The following is a 22,274-nucleotide window of genomic DNA, read 5'->3' as shown; positions in this document are numbered from 1 at the left end:
TTAAGGACACAAATCAACATATTCAAGAGGAAATGATCATCCTTTGAAAATCAAAAACTCTCCAAGCATCTCTGATCCCCCAGTGTTTCTCAATTATTTATGTAACTGTGTTGGAAGAAATAAAAACACTATGAAATCTTAGGGTTTCTGTTTATTGATTTGCATGGTGCTGAAATATTAAAGGATGATGTAAAGGGTCATATTTCAGAGTTTGGCTCACTTTTTACATTAGCATTACAGTACTTTTACTCACAGAAGCTGGACCTCCTTAATCATTAGGACTATGAAAATTATTTAGTCTTTTTTTTTTTTTTTTTTTTTTTTGGACAGGCAGAGTGGATAGTGAGAGAGAGACAGAGAGAAAGGTCTTCCTTTTGCCATTGGTTCACCCTCCAATGGCCGCTGTGGCCGGCGCACCGCACTGATCCGAAGGCAGGAGCCAGGTGCTTCTCCTGGTCTCCCATGGGGTGCAGGACCCAAGCACTTGGGCCATCCTCCACTGCACTCCGGGGCCATAGCAGAGAGCTGGCCTGGAAGAGTGGCAACCGGGACAGAATCCGGCGCCCCGACTGGGACTAGAACCCGGTGTGCCAGCGCCGCAAGGCGGAGGATTAGCCTATTGAGCCATGGCGCCGGCCAAGACTGTTGAAAATTATTTAGTCTTCATATCAAAACAAGCAGGAACCTCCGAGAACTTTTGTCAGTCTGTCCTGATAAGGAATGTGTCTATAATAGAAGAAACCCTAAGTCAGTGGGCAACTCTGAAGTAAAAAATACCTTCATGTACTAATTAGGTTGAAAGAGATGTTTCCAAGATTGCAGCAATAATTTAAATTTCTTCTGTGGGAATATTTCTTTTTGACCCCCATGGAAGTCCAGGGAATGTCTCAACCCTCATTTGGGTCCCTCTTGGATAACAAAAAGGCATCTGATCACTTTTGAATGTAAGAAAGTAATTTCAGTTCACTCCTTTGCAACAATAAAAACCTACACCTTATACTCCATGATCCCAGCTTTGACCACTTGCACTGGGAGGGAAAAGGTGCTTTTTTCCTGTTATTTCCTTGACTTTGACTTCTCCTCCCCCTCTTCCTCCTCCTCTGTTATTCCTCCAGAGATAGGACAGGAGAAGGGAGAAGACGTAAGTGGTGGAAATGATCTTCCCTCCCTAATGCAGTAGTAGCCATCCAGCTGCATTTAACCATGCTTAAAGCTCTTGAGGGATACTTTCTGGAGGGATTTTGATTCTTTAGAGCTCTAAAACACACCACTAGCTTTTTTTAAACTGCAATTCCTTTAAGGTAGGCAAAAGTAGGATTCTGGCTTAGGTCTCTGAGTATCACTACAACTCGAGGCTCTTTTATTGAGCTTTCATCACCAGCCAGGCCCATCTCGTAAATGGGATGAACAAACTACAACACGATTGTTTGTGTCCATGGTCCGTGAGTAAGGCTCACACATCTCTGTCCTCACAAACACTGACACACAGGTGGCCCCTGGTGCAGCAATATTTTTTCTTTCTGACATCAGGGCATCAGCCAGCCACAATCTCTCCTCTTGAGGATTTCTTAAGTGCAGTCAAATAATTAGCAGTTTGCTAATTACCCTGACTGCTGCCAAAGACACCTACCAAAGTTTTTGAGAATTTCCGCAAAAGTCTTTTTCCCTTACATGTGAGAAAATGGAAACGTGACCTTCCATCTTGGAGGTATGTGCAAATCACGTCACATCCCAACTCTTTCTGAAAGTCTTCTAATTGAGAATCTCCTCTTGGCCTTTCCTACCTTTGTGATAGACTGGAAGGAGGTAATTAACTCAGGGCCTTAAAAGCAGTTCTCACTTTTCCAAGTCTGTCTTAAGTGATCTCATACTTCATTTGGTAAAATTGAAACACTCTGTTTCTTGATTTATTATCTCAAGATAATATTATCTCAAGATTATCATCTCAAGATCTCAGCTGAAACTGTAACAGAAAAGAATCCATTTTAACATTCCATTACATTCACACATCAGTTTCTAACTATCCATTATACAAATTTTTAAGCACACATTGATTGATACAGATCTATTAATTTCAAAGTACAATGTAAGGCCCCAAGATGCTCCTCGTGTAGCAGAAGAGATAAACCTGGCTGCAAAGAACAGCTGGATATAGCACTCTGCCAACTGTAGCTATTTAGATGGCTCAATAATCCCAACTTCTGCCTGGCGTAATGAGTGACAGCACAGTCAGACTGCCTGGATTTATATCATAGCAATCTCTTTCTATCTGTGTGACCCCATAAGCCAAGTTACTTCCTCATTGTGTGCCTCAATTTCCCCATCTGTAAAATGGAGATAAGATGTTATCTCCATCATGGGTCTGTCAGAAGTAAATGTCAGCATCAGTGTGTATAAAGTACTTAGAACACTATATTTGAGTTTGTGGGGTTTTCAGGAGAGTCCTTCTAAGTGAATAGTTCAATGTTAATAGATGCGTAGGCTTTTGGTATATTCTTTTCCTGCAGACTTATTTTTCTTTTCCAACATATTTCTCATGGCCCTTACTCATAAATACATATCATTGTGAGTCATTTCATTTTTTTTCTTATACAGATGATAAACAAACAGAAGAAGTCCAATAAAAGTGGAAATTTTATCCAAAGGTCTATGAAGACTTTTTTAGATTTTTGTTTTGGTCCAGATCTTTTTGTATGTACTAATTATTTCCTTATTTTAACAGAATTCCTATTTTCTCATTTTCACTAGCTCATTTAATTCAGTACATATATTTTTAAAACACTTATAATGTAACTCCATGGGAACATTTTTGAATCTCATTCATGAGGTATGATGTCATGTTTATTTAATAAATATGGATATAATGTCAAAAAAATTTTTAAAGATCACATTACCCTGAAACAACTGAAATAAACAAAAAATAAAAACCACACTAACTTCTTTTAAGAAAGAAATCCATGTGGACAATAAGAACACAGTGGGGATTGGGGAAACAAATCTAGGATGTCTACACTCGGGAGATAACATGTCACAAAAACAACTTTGAATATTTCCCTTCAATTAATGCAGTTTTAGATAAGATTTTCTTAAGAGAAGTCTCAATGTAAGCTGATGCCATATCGTTGCTGCCCGATTCACTGATGGAATCCAGCAAAGGGTCAAAGAACAAGGCCAGAACCTTCAGTTTCTAATATTCTGGTTTTAAATCTTTATAGGACTAGATAGACAGTGTGTCCTTTAGACGCTTCTCCCCCTGTGTTGCTCCTCTCAACAGAGGTTTGATGAAAGGTGAGCTGTAGACAGCTTGAGGTTGTGGACTTGACAAGGGCCTGCAGTGCAAGTATTCTGTGCTACTGATTAAGGGCAAATCCACATGCTTTCAAAATCCACTGAGCTCCTGGTAGAGTTGACAGCCCTGCTGTTAGAGAATGCTTCTCGGAGACAGAGGACATAGCATGTGTTTCTTTTTGCCATCTTGTATCATGAAATCCTAAAGTTAATGACAAAAACTTTACACTTAGAATGTTTTGGAATGCTGCTTTGCATTAATAAGAGGAAGGTTTAATTTTTGAAAACCTATCTTTGCTTCACCTTAGCTTAAACATAATCTGAGAATAAGCAAGCCAAATTTCAGTTTTAATAGATCTAATATATCTAGCACATCTCCATTAAGTTATGCAACCTTGAACAAATCATTGCACCTTCCTGTGTCATAGTTTCATCATCTGAAAATAAAGAAATTGAGTAAGTCTCAAGCTCTTAGCATTTGATGGTTTTGTGAATAATGACTAAGAAACTGCACTCATTAAATGCCTATCTGTGCACCCCATCTTTAGAATGATTTTCTGTAGTATGAGCATTTGTCAATTGGCTCTAAACAGACTTCATTGCTCTGATTCACCAGTTATTAAAAGGGAACATTTGAAGTCTCATTTTTCTTGTGAAATGGAAGAGGGGATTACAGGAGCTGTGTTAAGGGATTCAAAAGGATGTCTTTTAGGCAGGCAGCTGTGTACCTTCTCTGTGGCAACCTCTGGGAAGAAAGCAGCTCAATTCCCTTGACAGTGTTTATTGTAGAATATCAATTATCCATGAAAGAGATGGGTCAGATTTACCCAAATGTCAAGAATCTTGCTTCTACTACGTGGTGATTTTTCAGAAGTAAAACTGGAGGAAAGCAGCTGTTGTCCAAGGCGTGTTCTTGAGCAATAGATTGTTTGTAATTCTTATTAAATGCTGACAAATTAATACAACTCATTTCTTTCTCCTCTCTTCTAGCACCAAGGAAAAATTGGAGTTAAGTTTAATGTTGGGACAGATGACATCGCCATTGAAGAGTCCAATGCAATCATTAATGATGGGAAATACCATGTAGTCCGTTTCACGAGGAGTGGTGGTAATGCCACGTTACAGGTGGACAGCTGGCCAGTGATCGAGCGCTATCCTGCAGGTAAGCAAGTGAATGTATATCTGGGGAAGATTTTATGGGAAAAAAAAAAAAAACAAAAACAGAGCACTGTTTTGCGTCCGTTTCACCAAAATGTGGTTTTCTGGAAACCATCAAGTGTTTATTGGACTCTAGAGTCATTTGAATGTAATGCTCTCCTAAACTGTTCTGGCTATGGTATACAAATGGCATTTTACAGGAAAACTTGAAGGCACACATTGTCGTTTGCAAAATTCAGGACATCCTTGAAACCAGAAAAATGCACACAAAAAAGGCTCACCATGTCAAAGATCTTTTTACTGGCTCCTTGTATTTGAATGAAGGAAAGGCTTTGTCAAAAGTAACAAAGTTAAACTTTAAAATTAAGGGAGGGTTTAGTACAAGACTTTTTTCCAAACAATAAGAAAACAAGATTAAATTTTTGATGGCAGTGCACAGCTGAAACACTGGAAAGGTTCACAAGACCATGTACAAGCAGAGGAATAGTGAAGGAAAATAGTGCATTAGCAGTAATAAAATGATATATGGAAAATGACTTATTTCCCCTTTTGTATAACCATGGAGTTTCATGAAGATTCTTGGATGATAGTGTTTAAGTCTGTGAAATGAATGTCAACTATTTTGATAAAGTAAAAATGACCTTGTTCATTGCTGATTAGCTTTGTCAGTACTGTGCTATTGAAACAATTGTGGTAGTTAAGAAATATGAACCAGTGTTGCTTGCAATTCATGTATTTTCAACTACAAACTACATATATTATTTTCAAGTAAGATATATAGATATAATAAAAGCAATTATTACATCCTCTAGAATTTAGCATGGAATAGGTTATTAAAAGTGTCAGTCTCTTTTCTCCTTTTAGATGCAACTATGTTTTTTGTACAACACACACATTAGAACCCAATACAAAGAAAGTTTATGAAATACATTTTCATTTTGATCAAGAAAAATGGTAACCAGTATTTATGTAAACTCCAGTACTGGAATTATTTCTGGAAGGAGATAATTGGTAAAATAACTGGTTTATTAAATAAGTATCCATTTTCTCTAATACTGAGTCACTGTTAAGGAATGAAATGTCGATGAAGTCTTTCTGGACCTTTCTTATTTAGAAAATTCTTTGTCTTCAAGCCCCTGTTCAAAGTTATTCTACAAGCCTAGTGTTCTGCAAATACTTGTTGAATAAAATATAATTTACTGCAATATGATAAAACCCAGGCAGCAAGCACATTAATATGTCAACGCCTGTTATAATACTGGCAAATGGTAGGCACTCAATAAATATTTGTAGAAGTGATGTCCTGGGGATTTTATAATTTTAAACTACAATTATGTGAACATAGTCCTTCTATTACAATCTTTAATAAGATGAAGAACTTGAAGATCTGGAAGGAAGTAATTTAAATATACATGCAATGTTCACTCTTGATAATCACTTACTACATTCCTTGAAATGCTAGTATAAATATACTTTCAAAAACAATAACTACAATGTAATTTTCCTGAAATCTGGGTTAGTCAGTACTGATCTGTAGAGGATACTAGAAAGATACAAAGTAGGGGCAAGGGTAGGCCTCACCAATAGGGTGTTATCTTCTGTGAACAGTGGACCTGAAGACATAAACTGAGTCCTGTTACTTTTACAGTGTGGCAGTTAAGTTTTGAAGATGAGCTTTCTTTCAACAGTTAATCGTCTAAAACTATCTTTTATAACTATCTTTTACCTCTGATCAGCAGTTTACTATCTAATATTTGTAAAGACTTTGTTTTAGAGGCTATTATTAGTTAACTATGGGGCATTGGGGGAGAAGTCCCATGATTCGATTAATCTGGGAAATTCTAAACTAAGTTAAAAAATCTGTGCTGGCAATTTATTTTATTAATGTGCATGATACATTTCTAAAAGGGAACTATACTATATATTTTTCAAGCACAGGTGATCAACATGAAGTTTTCTAATACATCAATGTTTTTTGCTAACAATTTCATCCTTTTAAGAATGTCTGTCTCATATTCTTATAGTATTTAAATGTGATTATTAATATTTTAATTGTATATATACACCAGATAGCTTATACTGGATATAATTTTTAAAAGATACGGTTTCTGTCTTCTTGTGATAAACTGTTGTCCAGTTTGAATCCTATTAACTGATATTGGTCAAGTGGTAATTATTTCAAAAAGTATTTGCAGGTTTTTCTGAATTAATAATAGTTTAGAACAAATGTCATATTTACTAATTATATAAATGCTCAGAATAAGAAACAATACAAACTATATTTAAAAATCAAGGATTGGCATTCTGTCACAGTGGGTTAAGCCACCAAGTTCAATGCCAGCATCCCATACGATTACTGGTTCTAGTCCCAGCTGCTCCACTTCTGATCCAGCTCCCTGCTGACATGTGTCTGGGAAAGCAGCAGAAGATGGCCCAAGTACCGGGGCCCTTGCCACTCATATGGGAGACCTAGATGAAGTTCCAGGCTCTTGGCTTTGGCCTGGCCCAGCCTGGGCCATTTTAGCCATTTTGCAAGTGAACCAGTGCCTGAAGTTTTTGCTCCCCCTCCCCTCTTTCTCTTTTTGTCCCTCTTTCTCTGTAACTCTGCCTTTCAAATAGATAAATCTTTAAAAAAATTAAGAAAAATCAGAAGCTAACAGTATCTTAAAAATAAAGATCTTTAGAAATGGTTTAGAGTCAGCTGGCGCTGCGGCTCACTAGGCTAATCCTCCGCCTTGCGGCGCCGGCACACCGGGTTCTAGTCCCAATCGGGGCACTGATCCTGTCCCGGTTGCCCCTCTTCCAGGCCAGCTCTCTGCTGTGGCCCGGGAGTGCAGTGGAGGATGGCCCAAGTGCTTGGGCCCTGCACCCCATGGGAGACCAGGAGAAGCACCTGGCTCCTGCCATCGGAACAGCGCGGTGCGCCGGCTGCAGCGCGCCTACCGCGGCGGCCATTGGAGGGTGAACCAATGGCAAAAAGGAAGACCTTTCTCTCTGTCTCCCTCTACTGTCCACTCTGCATGTCCAAAAAAAAAAAAAAAAAAGAAATGGTTTAGAGTCAACCTTTAATATTTAGTCAAAGATTCTGAGTGCCCACTCACAAAGAAGTGTTTTAGATAAGCTTAATAAGTCAAGAGTGAGCAAAGTAGCATTTATTTAAAGATACATGCCAGGGAAAAACACACTGAAAAAAACCAGAATATTTATGAGAAATTCCAAAATATACATAAACAAGTTAATAATCAATATATAAGGAAACTAAGGGAATCATCGTTGGTGTCATCAGATATTTTATTAATCACCTATTGCATGTGTTTGTTAGTGTAATGCTGAGGGAGGGATTAACCCAAGAGAATTTCAAATGCTTTCCTCTTGAATTGCATCTGCAGCAGTGCCATAAAGACTGAACACAAATTTTCCAGTGGGTATGTTATCTGCATTTAAGGTTTTAGAACAAAGTGATTTTAAATATGAGCTCAAAGCAAAGTTAGTATATGTCTTTTATATCACTTTGTGGTATGGCTATTTTTGTTTTTAATATAATGGTTATTATTCATTAGAAAAGCAGTTAGACCAATGCATTTACCACCAAATCCTACAATCAAAGAAGCGGGAACCAACAGACTATATTTGGTTCCTTTTAAAGTGCCTGCCCTGCAAAATACAAGTAATATGCATTGAAATTAGTAATTAACTATAGCACTTAACCTTCCATTAGGGGGTTTTGTGGTAAGTGCTTTTATATGAAGCAATTCATCTGGTAGTGACACTATACCTTTAATGAAAAGCACCTAATGCATTGACCAGTAGTAGTACCCTATAATTGTCTGGAAGGCTTTCATAGTGAAACTAATTAGAAGAGATAGATTTTATGCTATTTTGAGTATAGGAAATATTCCCAGAACTCAACAATTCACAGTTTAGAATAAATATTGAATTTTATGAACAGCAGTCCTACTTTTCATTATTTTCTATGCATGCAACAAAGCACAGAAATAATCTTTTGCAGCCCATTTACAGTTGAGAAACCCATTTCTTGGTGTAACTAGTTAAAGCTGTTGAGTATAATGCATCATTAATTTCTGATTTGTCCCTAATTATAGTTATGTGACAAAATTTTCCTTCTAAACAAAATAGACCTCCTCCTCTCTTAACATTAATCTACAAAACCTAACATCATATTGCTTGCCTGACTCCAGATTGCTGCAAATATTTCACAGTTACCTTTGAGGATTAACCTTCGAATCCACTCGCCTTCCATATCATGTCAAAATATGTCTTTTTTCTATCATTTTATTCCCGAGTTAACATCATATCACTAATTAGTTAAAGGAGGTGTACTATCTTAAAGGAACATACTGGTTTACAGTCTGGTTAAGAGATAAGTGAAAAGTATTTCCAATTAAGACTATGCCACCTAGGAAAAATACAAAAGTTATATTGTATTTTGCTAAGAACAAGATGCACCAAAAATGGAAAATAGATTCCAAGGAAAAAGAGATTATTTTGGATTGAGTGGTACAATAAGACTATAAAGAAAGTAGAAGCCTTGATTTGGGTCTTTCTAACCAGTATTCATTTAGGTAAGATTAGCAGGAAGAAACAGAGGCAGAGAAAGTATTTAAGAGGCTTTTAAGCATTCAATGTGTTAACAGATAAAGGGCTAAAGTAGGATGTGAGAAAATAAAGTGGATGAATGCAGAGTACCTGATAAGGGCTGAATAAAGGAAGAAACATTCTCACCTTATAAACTCTCTTTCCCTTGTCATTCTCAATTTTTGTCTACGTCTCTCCCTCTTTACCATTGGTTATTCAAAGTTCCAGTGCTGTGGTATGTCACCAGTTGGCACTAAGTACCAAAGAAATGGAAGTCTGTGGTTGTAGTCATTGGGAAAGTGAAAGCATGGATTTTCCTTTCTTAGCTATTAGTCTGGGAAAACAGAAGGATTCAGAATACCTTCCAATATCAGATAAGATGTATTTACTGTCAAGTTAGTAGTAGAGAGTTTAATTGCTATTATAGTTTAAAGAGAAGAGAAAATGGAGCTCTGGAACTATGTGACATGGAAGATCCTTTAGAGAAGAGACTGGAAAGGGAGGAATGTTCAGGGAAGACCTCCATATAGACAGTGTAAATATTTTTTGCATGACCATGCAATTTAGCTGGAAGATCTTATGGGTATTAGCTCTAAATTAATGGGTTTTTGTTTGTTTGTTTAAATCTTATCTGTTTTTAATCAAGGAAAGTTAGTAAAATATTTCAGGTCTTGGGAAACCATACTGATCACTGCCCTTTAAAGTCTATACCTTTTGACTGGGTTAATTGATCGGTTTATTATATTGGAATTTTATTTGAGAGGCAGAGAAACAGAGAGCAGCATATAGAAGGGACAGCTCCAATCTGCTGTTTCACGCCCCAGATTCTGAAGTGAAGGCTGCAGCCGGATGCTGGGAATGCTATCCAGCTCCTCCACATGGGTGGCAGGAACCCAATCACTGGAGCAGTCATTGGTCCCCTCAGTAAGTGCGTTAGCAGAGAGCCAGATTCAGCAGCCAGAGCCACATGCCACCATGTGGAACACAGATGTCAACTTGTCTCAATCACAAAGCTAAAAGCCTGGCCCTAATATATCACATACTACTACATACTTAAGCCAGTCTATTAGAGTTTCCTATATTACCAAAGGATTGGTTGATTTGATGCTTTATGTTTTAGATTTATGTTTAACCTAACATTTACTCTGTAACATAATTTAGAAAATCTTCCTTACTTACAAACTTTGAAAGAGGTGAGGAACTTCAAAATTTTTCTACAAATGCAGACTTGGAAATGCCAGTTGATTTACTCGAGATCACTAGTTAGTGGCAGGATAAAAACTACATTAGGAGATACTTGTCTATAGACTGTGCACTCTCTTTTATACTGTCTGAGACACAGAAACTCCATGACGTGAGATCATTGGATACGCCCTGCAACTTAGCATGGTACATTTTTCCTTACTAAATGTTTGACTTACATGAGTGGTCATAACTGTATCTTTGACCAGGTCACAACCTGCTATTTTAATGACATCATTGTTGTATGACATCACACATACAACTATTTTGTGAGTATTAAAAAATAACATGGAATAAAAATTTTTTTTATCAAAGCCATTATTATTTTCTCTAAATTTGTTTTTAAAATATTTATTAATTTGAGAGGCAGAGGGAGAGACAGAAACAGACATACACGGAGAGGGAGAGAGAGAGGGAGAGAGAGAGAGAGAGAGAGAGATAATCTTTCAGATTTTGACTCACTGCCCAAATAACTGCAACAGTGAGGCCTGAGCCAGACCGAGTCTAGGAGCTAAGAACTTCATCCTGGTCTTCAATATGGGAGTTGGACCATCTTCTGCCTTTCCAGGCATATTAGCAGAAAGCTGGAGTGGAAGCAGAGGGGTCAGGACCCAAATTGGCATTCCTATAAGGGATGCTGGTATTGCGAGCAGTGCTTAACCCTCTGAGCCACAACGCCAGCCCCTTTCACTAAATTCTTCCGTAGATCATATTTGTTATTAGGCAGTGGTTATTTTTTAAGTTCACTTGAGAAATTTTTTTTTTTTTTTGGCAAGCAAAGTAAGTAATTATGGACCATTAAAATTAGAAGACTCAAGTGTTATTTGAGAGAAAAATCTCCATCTCAAGTCATTCATGTTCTATTTAAATGTATAGCTATAGAAAATGTTGGAATAAATTCCATTTTCTTCCTACAAAGGTAAAACAGTGAAAATATAACTCTCTTCTGGAACCTGATAAATTATACAGAAGGGTTTGATTCATTCTTTAAGTAAATTACCACTTTTAAGTAAATTTCAACAAGACATACTAATCAAGACTTGATAATACTAAGTACTTAATAACTGTTCACTAAATTAAGTTTGTTAAACTTCCATGTCAAAACATTGTCTTTTGAAAGTGTTTTTTAACCAAAATAACTTACATTTCTCAATGAATAATTATTTTCGGTGATTGATGATTATAAAATAAACAGTGTGTGTCATTGTAATAATTAGAAAAAAAGGAATAAGAAAAGAAGGAGGTAGGAAGTATCACTGTGCTTTTAAATCTGAGTATATTAAATACATTAATTTTGTTTACCTAATGTAAATACATTTGTATAAAAATATTTCAGTAAAAACATGTTTGACTTCCATTTCACATGTCTACTAATCCAAATTTTCCACAGTAGAGCTTACATACTCTTAGAAATATGAAGCTTCAGATACACAACTGTGTTAGAACAAGTGGTTAACAATGATTTCTTGTGCCAGCTATCTTCTGTCATGGTGTTCAATTTTGTTGGGACTTTGGGGGCTGTTTTTAATGATGAAGTATAATCAGCTTTTTATTCAGCAGTCTATTAAACACATCTGCTGAAAATTCTCACCTTTATTATAGAGAAATTGTATCTAAGGAGATGGGAAGAAATGATATATACTCCTTTCTGATAAAAAAAAAAGAGGAAGGTCTTCTGATGGACTACTGGACTTTGATGCATACACATATGGTGTATACATATAGTCATTGCTTCTCGGCCTTTTGGCCAAGATTAGGTACATATGCATATTTTCTAAGAGATTATGCTTCATAGTATAGGAAAAGCAAAGGATATTTAATCAGCAGGCTGAACTGGATCATTCCATAGCACAGGCTTATAGCTTAGCTATCAGATGCCATTATCAGAGGCCATTCTTGCTGTCTGTGTATAGGAATGTTTTTCATGAGTGTTACTTGGTGAGTTTCTCACAGGCCCGTATTACTCATCATCTGTGAGTTAAGATAATTCTGAAAGGCTCAGTTTGACTCTAGCAGGCCATTGCTTACTGTTTTCAGATCCTGCTCATTCTTTTCCACAGAAAAATATATTATTAAGTGCTTATTGCTGAAACCCAAAAATAATCTAAAAAAACCTTATGTAGAAGGCAAAAATTACCTACCTGTCTATAATTTGGAACATTAATAGAACATTAATATAGGTCAGTCTTTCTGAACCTCCTTTAAATATCTGCCATTGTAATAATCCAATAAAGTAGGATAAACAGTCTTCAGAAAAATGTGTGCAAATCTCTACTTATACACAAATTATGCATTTTATTTATTTATTTATTTAAAAGTTTCTGCACAATATGCATAGGCCCGTTTTCTTAGGATTCAGAACCTCTTCTCTCAGTGATATTTGAGAATGTTGAGATTCTAGAGAAAAAAAGTAAACTCTATTTAATGAACATATGAGGAGGAGGAACCTATTCTCTCCCTCTCCTCCCCCCACTTCGTGACCTGTACCTCCAGTAAAATGCAGCTACCCTTTATTAACCTTCTAATAATTCTTCAAACCACTGATATAGCCTTCTGGCTGTAGTCTTAGTAGCACAAATTCTTTTTCTTTAGTAGAATAAGCCCATCTTTTGTACTTCTTATTTAGGAAAATTGTTCTCTCAAACTTATTATAAGAATGCCATTATCCTTCTAATAAATACATTTTGAGCATTGATATTGAGCTTAATATTATAATAGCATTAGTGCAGGCATAACAAATTTCCTTAAAACTAAAGCCTGTTGTGAGATGGACTCATTTGAGTGATTCTGTCAGTAAATTGAAGATTGTGAAGTGTGATAATGAAATAGCAGTGTCCCATATCTTCAAGAACAAAATGATTATTAATCTATAATCTTTGGAAACTATTATATTTTCATGATGATTAGTATGTTAATGAAGTCTTTTGCATATATACAGGAAACTTTAGAAATCATTGAAGAATTCTCTTACATAATTTTTATCTTTATCACCATTACTCTTATTCTTTATAGTTCAATGTTCTTTTTTTTTTTTTTTTTTTTTTTGACAGGCAGAGTGGACAGTGAGAGAGAGAGAGACAGAGAGAAAGGTCTTCCTTTGCCTTATGTTCACCCTCCAATGGCCGCTGTGGCGGCTGGCGCGCTGTGGCCGGCACACGGCTCCGATCTGAAGCCAAGAGCCAGGTGCTTCTCCTGGTCTCCCATGGGGTGCAGGGCCCAAGAACTTGGGCCATCCTCCACTGCACTCCCTGGCCACAGCAGAGAGCTGGCCTGGAAGAGTGGCAACCGGGACAGAATCCGGCGTCCCGACCGGGACTAGAATCCGGTGTGCTGGCGCCGCAAGGCGGAGGGTTAGCCTATTGAGCCGCGGCGCTGGCCATAGTTCAATGTTCTACACATGATACAGTTTGGGAGAAGATTGACAATCCATTCCTGCCTTTGCACCAAAAAGGAAAAAAATTCCTTGATATAAAAGTTAAATTAATTAATTTAAGAGAATAGGAGTACAGAAAAAGATCACATTCAAGGTCCTGATTTTAAACTACCTCAAATATGACAAATAGTATACGTAGGGCATTCTTTACAGTTCACAATTTTTAAAAACAATCTATCGAGGACAGATGTTGACAATCATTCACTATGAAAGGCCAGACAGTAAATTTACATTTTTTTTTGCTTTGTGGACCACATTATCTGTCACAAGTACTTACATGTGCTATCATAGTTCAAAAGCAGCTAGAGACGGTGGGTAAATGAATGAGTATGTCTATGTTCCAATAATTCTTTATTTACAAATGTAGATGGGGGCCACATTCAACTGGAAAGCCACACGTTATTCATGCCTAGTAGAGAGGCGTGACTGAACAGCACAGAAGCCAATCTGAAAGAACTCCTAATGGATAGAATTGTACCAGTTTGAGCAAAAAAACTTTATAACCCTAAGAATAAACCCATACTGATAAAAATGTAACTGGGGTCCTGAGTTTTGGCGCAGTGGGTTGAGGTGCCACCTGTCATGCACTCAACTAGTTGAGTGTCAGTTCCAGTTCTGGCTGTTCCAGTTCTGATCCAGCTCTCTGTCTGTAACTCTGCCTTTCAAATAAATAAATAAAATTTTAAAAAATAATTGGATAGGTAGATACATAGGTAGAAAGTTAAAAGGGGAGCAGGTACATTACATATTTAAAGGAGGATGTGGAAGAACTATAGTTAATAAATATAAAAGAATGAAAGGAATAGAAAATCAGTGTTATAAGTCCAAGGTAATAATTTTAAAAATCAAGATTCACCAATAGATGATAGAATTAGTGGGTAAGAGTTTGAGTAGAAAAAATAATGTATATGGTCTAAAAGAATCTCTTCCAAGGAGAAATAGAAACCTTATGCAGAGCAACTCAGCAGATCACCTTAAATAAATTATTAGGTTAAATGTCACCTATGAGAACAGATATCAACTTCAAGAACTTCCAGACATGATACACTGAGTGAGGCTCTTTACTTACTTGGTGTTCTGGTACTCTCAACAAAAATCATATCATAACAAATACAAATTGAGAGATATTTTATACAATAACTGATCAGTACTCTTCATAGTATTAACTAACTACATGAATGACAAAGAGAGCTGGAGGAACTATGGAGACATGACAATTTAAAGCTATATGGTGTCTGGATTAGGTACTGGATTAGATTAGAAAAAGGACATTAGTAAAAAGCTGGCAAAACCAAATAAAGTCAGTGCTTTAGTTGATTTAATTATCATTTTGAGTTTTGAAAATTGCCTAGTGGTTATTTTAGCAATCTTGGTTTTGAGAATTGCCCAGTGATTATTTACATTATCAAATGAAGGAAGTAGATACAAAGTAATGTAGAACTCTCATGAATTACCTTTAGAAAAATGTATTTTTTTATTTTTTTAAAGATTTATTTATTTATCTGGAAGTCGAGTTACACAGAGAGAGAAGGAGATGCAGAGAGAGAGAGCTGATCTGATCTGAAGTCAGGAATCAGGAGCTTCTTCCAGGTCTCCCATGTGGGTGCAGGGGCCCAAGGACTTGGGCCATCTTCTGCTTTCCCAGGCCATAGCAAAGAGCTGGATTGGAAGTGAAGCCCCCAGGACTTGAACTGGCACCCATATGGTATGCTGGCACTGCAGGAGGCAGCTTTACCCACTACGCCACAGCACTGGACCCCAATTTGTATTTTTTTCAAAACAAAAAGTTTAAAATGTTTTCCACCTAAAAATGTTGTGTTCAATTCTATATACATCTCTCCCCAAAATAATAAATTTTGTGTTTTTGTGGAACATATAAGTCAGATGTATTTATTCTTTTTTTAAGATTTTTTATTTATTTATTTGAGAGGTAGAGTTACAGACAGTGAGAGGAAGAGACAGAAAGAAAGGTCTTCCTTCCATTGGTTCACTCCCCAAATGGCCGCCATGGCTGGAGCTGCACTGATCCAAAGTCAGGAGCCAGGTGCTTTTTCCGGTCTCCCATACATGTGCAGGGGCCCAAGGACTTGGGCCAATTTCTATTGCTTTCTCAGGCCAGAGCAGAGAGCTGGACTGGAAGAGGAGCAGCCAGGACTAGAACTGGCGCCCATATGGGATGCCAGCGCAAAGGCAGAGGATTAACCCACTGCGCCACGGCACTGGCCCCATGTCAGATGTATTTGTTGCGAAAAATACACATGTTGGAATGTTCATGTGATTATCAGAATAAGAACATTTCTCCCTAAGGACTGGAAACCTAATTTCTAAGGTGTACTTAATCTAATGTTGTAGTTGGGTCTTAATTAAGACAGAATGACATAGTAAATGTGAAAATCATTTGAAGTCTAAAGCCTTTAACTAGGTCACATAATAAAATTTAAACTATGATGATGAATACTTTGTGTCAAATTTAGCCTCATGAGTAGAATATTTCCCAAAGACAGACTTTGATCTTAAACATTTTAAAGGCTGTTTTGTTTTTAGCATTATGAATTTGATTGCATTAAAAACATCTGAATTCCCCACACCTTGGAAGCTTGACACTGACTTTTCTCATGTTAACTTTTATTGAAGTAATTTGTCATCTTGGACATATTATCTATATTGGTGGCCTGAATACGTAAAATGTCCGTTGAGAATCTAAAAGAGAATATACCAAACATCAGTCTGTCTAGATATTACCATATGCATTTCCCAAGAAGTATTTTAGCTGGATTTATGAGATATAAAACTATGCAGAACAGAGGAATATTTAGCTTCATTTTTCTAAATAGTGTCAACTAATTGATAACATACATAATAATTTTTCAGGGTCACCTTTACTAAAGCATTTTAAAAGTCCAGCTAGAGCCTTCAGTCCTATCATTTATTATTTTTATTGCTTAGCTTGGCAGAGAGCTTGGATGAAGGTGCAGTTTATGGTTAGAGGAGAAACAAACAAGAAGAAGCTTTTTTAAATGCGAAGGTTTGTTTTGCTGAAAAGAGGGCAAAATGGTCAAAATCAGAGTTGGAAGCAGAGCAGGGGATAATTAGAGGAGGCCTGTGCTTTATGGAAATTGAGTTCAAATAGGAGGTTATATCCATCAGATTGATTCAATAAATGAAATTGGTGAAGAGGTAACAGGGTTCACCTACAATACCAGACATTCCCAGGGCTCTCTTAAATTCCTGTCTGTTGTAGAATCTAGTATCTTCAACAGTGAGTCAGATGTGCATTCTATGCTAGATACTGCTATTGGCCACTGTGCTAGTTATTTTTTGTGAATTATTTCATTAACGCTCTAGATCTTTATAAAGAAGCTTACTGTATCTTCTTTTGGTGATTAAGTAAGCACAGCAAGCTTGGGATACTTGCTAGTGTTATATCTCAAAACGTTCAGGAGCGTTTTGGAACACGTCTACACGGTTCGCTCTTATTTCCTCTAAGAAATGATTTAGAAAATTCTATTCTTGGTCCCCACAACTTTGAGCAATCCCTGGACCTTCGTTAGGTGAGGTCCTCATAGCAATGAGCATCACGTTTTCTGTTTGGATCTCTGAGGACCACTTATGGGTCCCTTGGCTCTGTGGCCTACTCATAACGATTGCCTCCTCTCCACTGGTTATGGTCATTCTTAGAAGCAAGAGTCAGGGCCAGTGCCGTGGCTCAATAAGGCTAATCCTCTACCTGCGGCGCCGGCACACCGAGTTCTAGTCCCGGTCAGGGTGCCGGATTCTGTTCTGGTTGCCCCTCTTCCAGGCCAGCTCTCTGCTATTGCCCAGGAGTGCAGTGGAGGATGGCCCAAGTGCTTGGGCCCTGCACCCACATGGGAGACCAGGAGAAGCACCTGGCTCCTGCCTTCGGATCAGCGTGATGCACCGGCCGCGGCAGCCATTGGAGGGTGAACCAATGGTAAAGGAAGACCTTTCTTTCTGTCACTCTCTCTCTCACTGTCCACTCTGCCTGTCCAAAAAAAAAAAAAAAAAGAAGCGAGTGTTGAGCGTGATTGGTATACTGCTCTTAAACACTAATATCGGTGTAAGACATAGAGACCACACATCAAATAACCAAAATTTAGACACGCTGTGGACTTACTGCAAGATTAAATGTAGAATATAGGAAGGTTAAGAGAGAATGCTCAAGAGTCAGAGTTCCTGGGTTCAAGTCTAAGTTCAAACATTTGTTAGATGTGTGACCTAGGCCACATTCCTTAGTTTCTTTGCACTTGAACTTCTTGATTTATAAAATGGGAATAACAGTATCTACCTTATAGAGTTTTGTTAGAAGGTTATGAGTTATTAGTTTCAGAGCCATTAGTAAAAGGTAAAAACTTGGTAAATAGTTTTTCCATCTTACAATTGCAGTAGGCATTTGTTTCCTTATAAATTAGTAGGTACAAAGGTCCCTTCAGTCAGCGATTTTGCTTTCTGATATTTCACTTACTCAGGGTCAACCATGGTCTGAAAGTACTACATGGAAAGTTCCAGAAATAAACAATTCATGAGGCTTAAGTTTTGTGCTATTCTGAGTAATAAGATGAAGTTTCACCATTCTGCTCCATTGTGTTCTGAACATGAATCATTCCTTTGTCCTTCATATCCAAACTGTATATGCTACCTACCCATTCGTTAGTCACTTACAAGTTGTCTCAGTTATTCAGATCCGTTCATACATATGGAGATAAACCTCTATGAAAACTTCAGTTTGCTCTTTCTGACATGTAATTGCTGTATCCACTTATGCCATTCCTAAACCCACAGTCAGAACACCACAGATACATAGCTAGGAAGGACACAGTTTAGGCCATATGAGTGGCATAGAAAATATGTTCTGTAAACATTTAAGGAAAAACATGGTGTAATCAAGATGAACCTTATGGAAGGAGTGAAACGCAGGCGGCTGTGGGAGAATGTTTTGTATTTTAATGAATGAGCGTTAAAGAGATAATGCCAACTGGTAGATGTGTCAGTGTGTATAGTTACACAGCTTGAGTGCTGTATCAATTTACGGTCAAAAGGATGAGTAGAGACTAAAATCCAACCTGTGCTTGGGTCACGCAGGTAGAGGAGATGTCCCCTAAAGGGCTAGCTGTCTTTTCCTTCTCAACAAGTACATTCCACTTTCTAGGACTTTTGCCTTCAGTTATATCCATCCAGGGAGTTTCCTTTTTCAGATCCTTACAATCATACTCAGTAATTAAGAGACCATAAAAATTATTATTCAAATAGGCACAATTCTAAGAGAGAACAGAAGCACTATTCATGGTTACTGCTGTATAAATGATTGCCCCAGGCAAGCTAGAATATTTCTCTCCTTACCTGTGAAATGCCAGACCTCTGGTGGAACTCAGACAGACTGAAATCAACTGAAGTTATTATGCTCCGGTCGAAATGGGTAACTAAAGTTATTAATTAGAAGGTGAACTCAGAAAAATAATTTTAATCAAATTTAAAATCTTTACTTTTTCCCCTTATCCTTCAAATCTTTTTTCTATTTCATTCCTACACATTTTTTGCATTCTGTATTGACTTCTATATATCAGGGAAAACGTGATGTTGTCATTTTGAGATGGGTTTATTTCACTAAGCTTAATGGTTTCCAGTTGAGTCCATTTTGTTGCAAAACAGGATTTCATTTTTTAATGACAGTATATATACCAGATTTTCTTTAACCAGTGACCAGTTCATGGGCATCTGGATTGATTCCATATCTTAGCATTGTGAATTGAACAGCAATAAACAGAGGGGTACAGATGACTCTTTCATATGCTAATTACATTTCCTTCTGGTGAATTCCCAGGAGTGGGATGGCTAGGTCATATGGTAGATCTGTTTTCATATTTCTGCGTAGTCTCCAAGCTGTCTTCCGTAAAGGTTATACTAATTTACATTTCTACCAACAATGGATTAAGGTACCCTTTTCTCCACATTCTATCCAGTAAGTATGGTTTTTTGATTTTGATTTTTTGCATGATAGCTATTCCAAGTTTGTTAAGGTGAAACCTCATTGTGGGTTTGATTTGCATTTTTGTGATGGTAGTGATCCTGAGCATTTTTTAGGTGTCTATTGGACATTTCAATTTTATTTTTTGAAAAATGTCTGCTCATGTCCGTTGCCCATTTCTTAAGTAGACTGTTTGGTTGTTGTTGCGTTTCTTGAGCTCTTCTAGATGCTGGATATTAATGCCTTGTTAGTTACATAACTTGCAAATATTTCTCCCATTCTGTGGGTTGCCTCTTCACTTTGCTGGGAGTTTCCTTTGCAGTGCAGATTATTCTGTCTTAGATTGACAGAATTCCAGGATTCTGGCTCCTCAGCCTGAGCTAGCTCATTATGGCCATTTAGGGTGTGAACATACAAATGGTAGATCAGTTGATCTCTGTCCTCTTTCTCTCTGAGCCCCTCTCTCTCTGACTTTCAAATAATTTTTTTTAAACTGTAATTTATCAATATATCAATTGATAATATATCAATATTCTCACACATAAATCTTATGCTAATATCCTCTTGTTTAATCAAGTTTCGTGTATCTTTTTAAAAAATATTTATTTAAAAGTCTGAGTTACTGAGAGGGAGGGAGGGAGGGAGAGAGAGAGAGAGAAAGAGAGAGAGAGAGAGAAATCTTCCATCAGCTGGTTCATTTTCCAAATGGCTGCAATGACCTGGCTGAGTCAGTCTGAAGCCAGGAGCCGGGAGATTCTTCTAGGTCTCACACGTGGATTCAGGAGCCCAAGTATTTGAGCCATCTTCCACAGCTTTCCCAGGTTCATTAACAGGGAGCTGGTGGAAGTGGAGCAGCCAGGACTCAAACCGGCACCTATATGGGATGCCAGCACCTTAACTCAACTGTGCCACAATGCTGGCCCAAATTTCATGTATGTTGAACTGTGTTTAATTTTTATGTTTAGTTTATTTTTGCCTAAAGATACTTTCCTCACATATTATTTCACTGTGAACTAGAAAACAATGAGAAAATGTAAGTAAGAAATGGAAAGAAAACATCAGAAAATGGGTAAAAGTCTTTATCATGCCAACCACAGACTCTTTCTTACAACTATCCATCTCTTTAACATGTTAAAATCTACATTTACTTATGGCCCTACTTCATCAATGAGTATTATTGAAGTCTGCCTCATGGGACCCTGGTGTTGTACTATATCTGCTGGGAAATGTAGGGAAGGAAAAAAAAAAAAAGGAAAAGTTTTAATTATTCTGATTTGATCAGTATACTTGTATTGAAATGTCATGCTGTATCCCTTAAATATGGACAATTATTTTTAATAAAAATCCATGCATATGTGGAATCTTCAGAAGGGTCATGCAAAATGCATATTATGAAAAACCGTACATGAATTTCAAAACTTTTTTGTACTTCAATGAACTTATCTATTAATCCCATTTTTTTTCCATGGACTTTTTTAAAGTACTCTCCTCCCAGATTACATAGCACAAAATATAAAGATCAGAGCTGAAAGACACATTAAGTAGAGAGGGGAAGAAATGTCTTTAATTCTCACAAGAAGTAAGAATAAAGCCTGATATAGAAGGAAAATATTGTCTGATTTACAAGTATATGTCCATTTCAGGAAAGCAGGCAGGAAGGAATCCAAGAACAGTGATAGTACATTCCAAAGTATTACAAAAGATGATCTCATTCTGTGTGAAGGAATGTGTCTGATAACTTTGTAAGAAACCTAATAATGAAAGTCCTGGGTTCCTAAGGGACATTTATACTACATCAAGAGTATGTTTCTTTGAGAGGTTCAAGATGGTCCTAAAGTGATGTTACTTGAGTTTCCACATTGATTTCCTCTGGCCGCTCAAGAGAATTGAGCTTAGTGTCAGAGTTGATCAAAAGGTGAAATTAACTATGGTCATCTGGACAAAACTCAAGTAATTAGTTCAAGTGGTATGTACCTGTTCCGTCTAATTTAATGTTAATTTATTAGATGGATAGAGAGAGCACACAATTTGTCATTGGCTCACCAAAGTGAAGAGAGATGAAAGATTCAGCACTCTTCTTCTTCTCATATGTTTGATATTTTACATTTGGAATCTACATTTTCAATTTTTAATTGTTCTGATTCCAGAAATATTTTGCATTTTTCTAAATATTATTATCAATTTCTTGCACTTGCAGTGGGAAAGCTAGGACTTTTTTTTACTATATATGTCATATCAGTTTCATATTTTTTTTGACAGATAGAGTTAATCAGTGAGAGAGAGACAGAGAGAAAGGTCTTCCTTCTGTTGGTTCACCCCCCAAATGGCTGCTACAGCCAGCGCTGCGCCGATCCGAAGCCAGGAGCCAGGTGCTTCCTCCTGGTCTCCCTCGTGGGTGCAGGCACACAAGCACTTGGGCCATCCTCCACTGCCTTCCCAGGCCACAGCAGAGAACTGGACTGGAAGAGGAGCAGCCAGGACTAGAACCCTGCACCTGTATGGGATGCCAGCACCACAGGTGGAGGATTAGCCAAGTGAGCCACAGCGCCGGCCCTTCAGTTTCATACTTTAAAC

At 37.3% G+C, this 22,274-nt stretch overlaps 1 protein-coding gene across 4 annotated transcripts in view; it reads left to right on the top strand.

The window, feature by feature from the left end:
- NRXN1 (neurexin 1) overlaps positions 1–22,274 on the top strand; it is a 1,232,227-nt gene that overhangs the window by 1,040,457 nt on the left and 169,496 nt on the right. For all 4 annotated transcript variants that reach the window (XM_062209424.1, XM_062209423.1, XM_062209422.1 and 1 more), the window contains one exon: positions 4,279–4,450. In XM_062209424.1, the coding sequence (XP_062065408.1) occupies positions 4,279–4,450 (172 nt within the window). The remainder of the gene's footprint in view (positions 1–4,278; positions 4,451–22,274) is intronic.

Source organism: Lepus europaeus, chromosome 13 (assembly GCF_033115175.1).
Source record: "Lepus europaeus isolate LE1 chromosome 13, mLepTim1.pri, whole genome shotgun sequence".
Lineage (NCBI taxonomy): Eukaryota > Metazoa > Chordata > Mammalia > Lagomorpha > Leporidae > Lepus > Lepus europaeus.
Note: the sequence above shows the minus strand (reverse complement) of the source record. Positions and strands in the feature narration are given on the sequence as shown.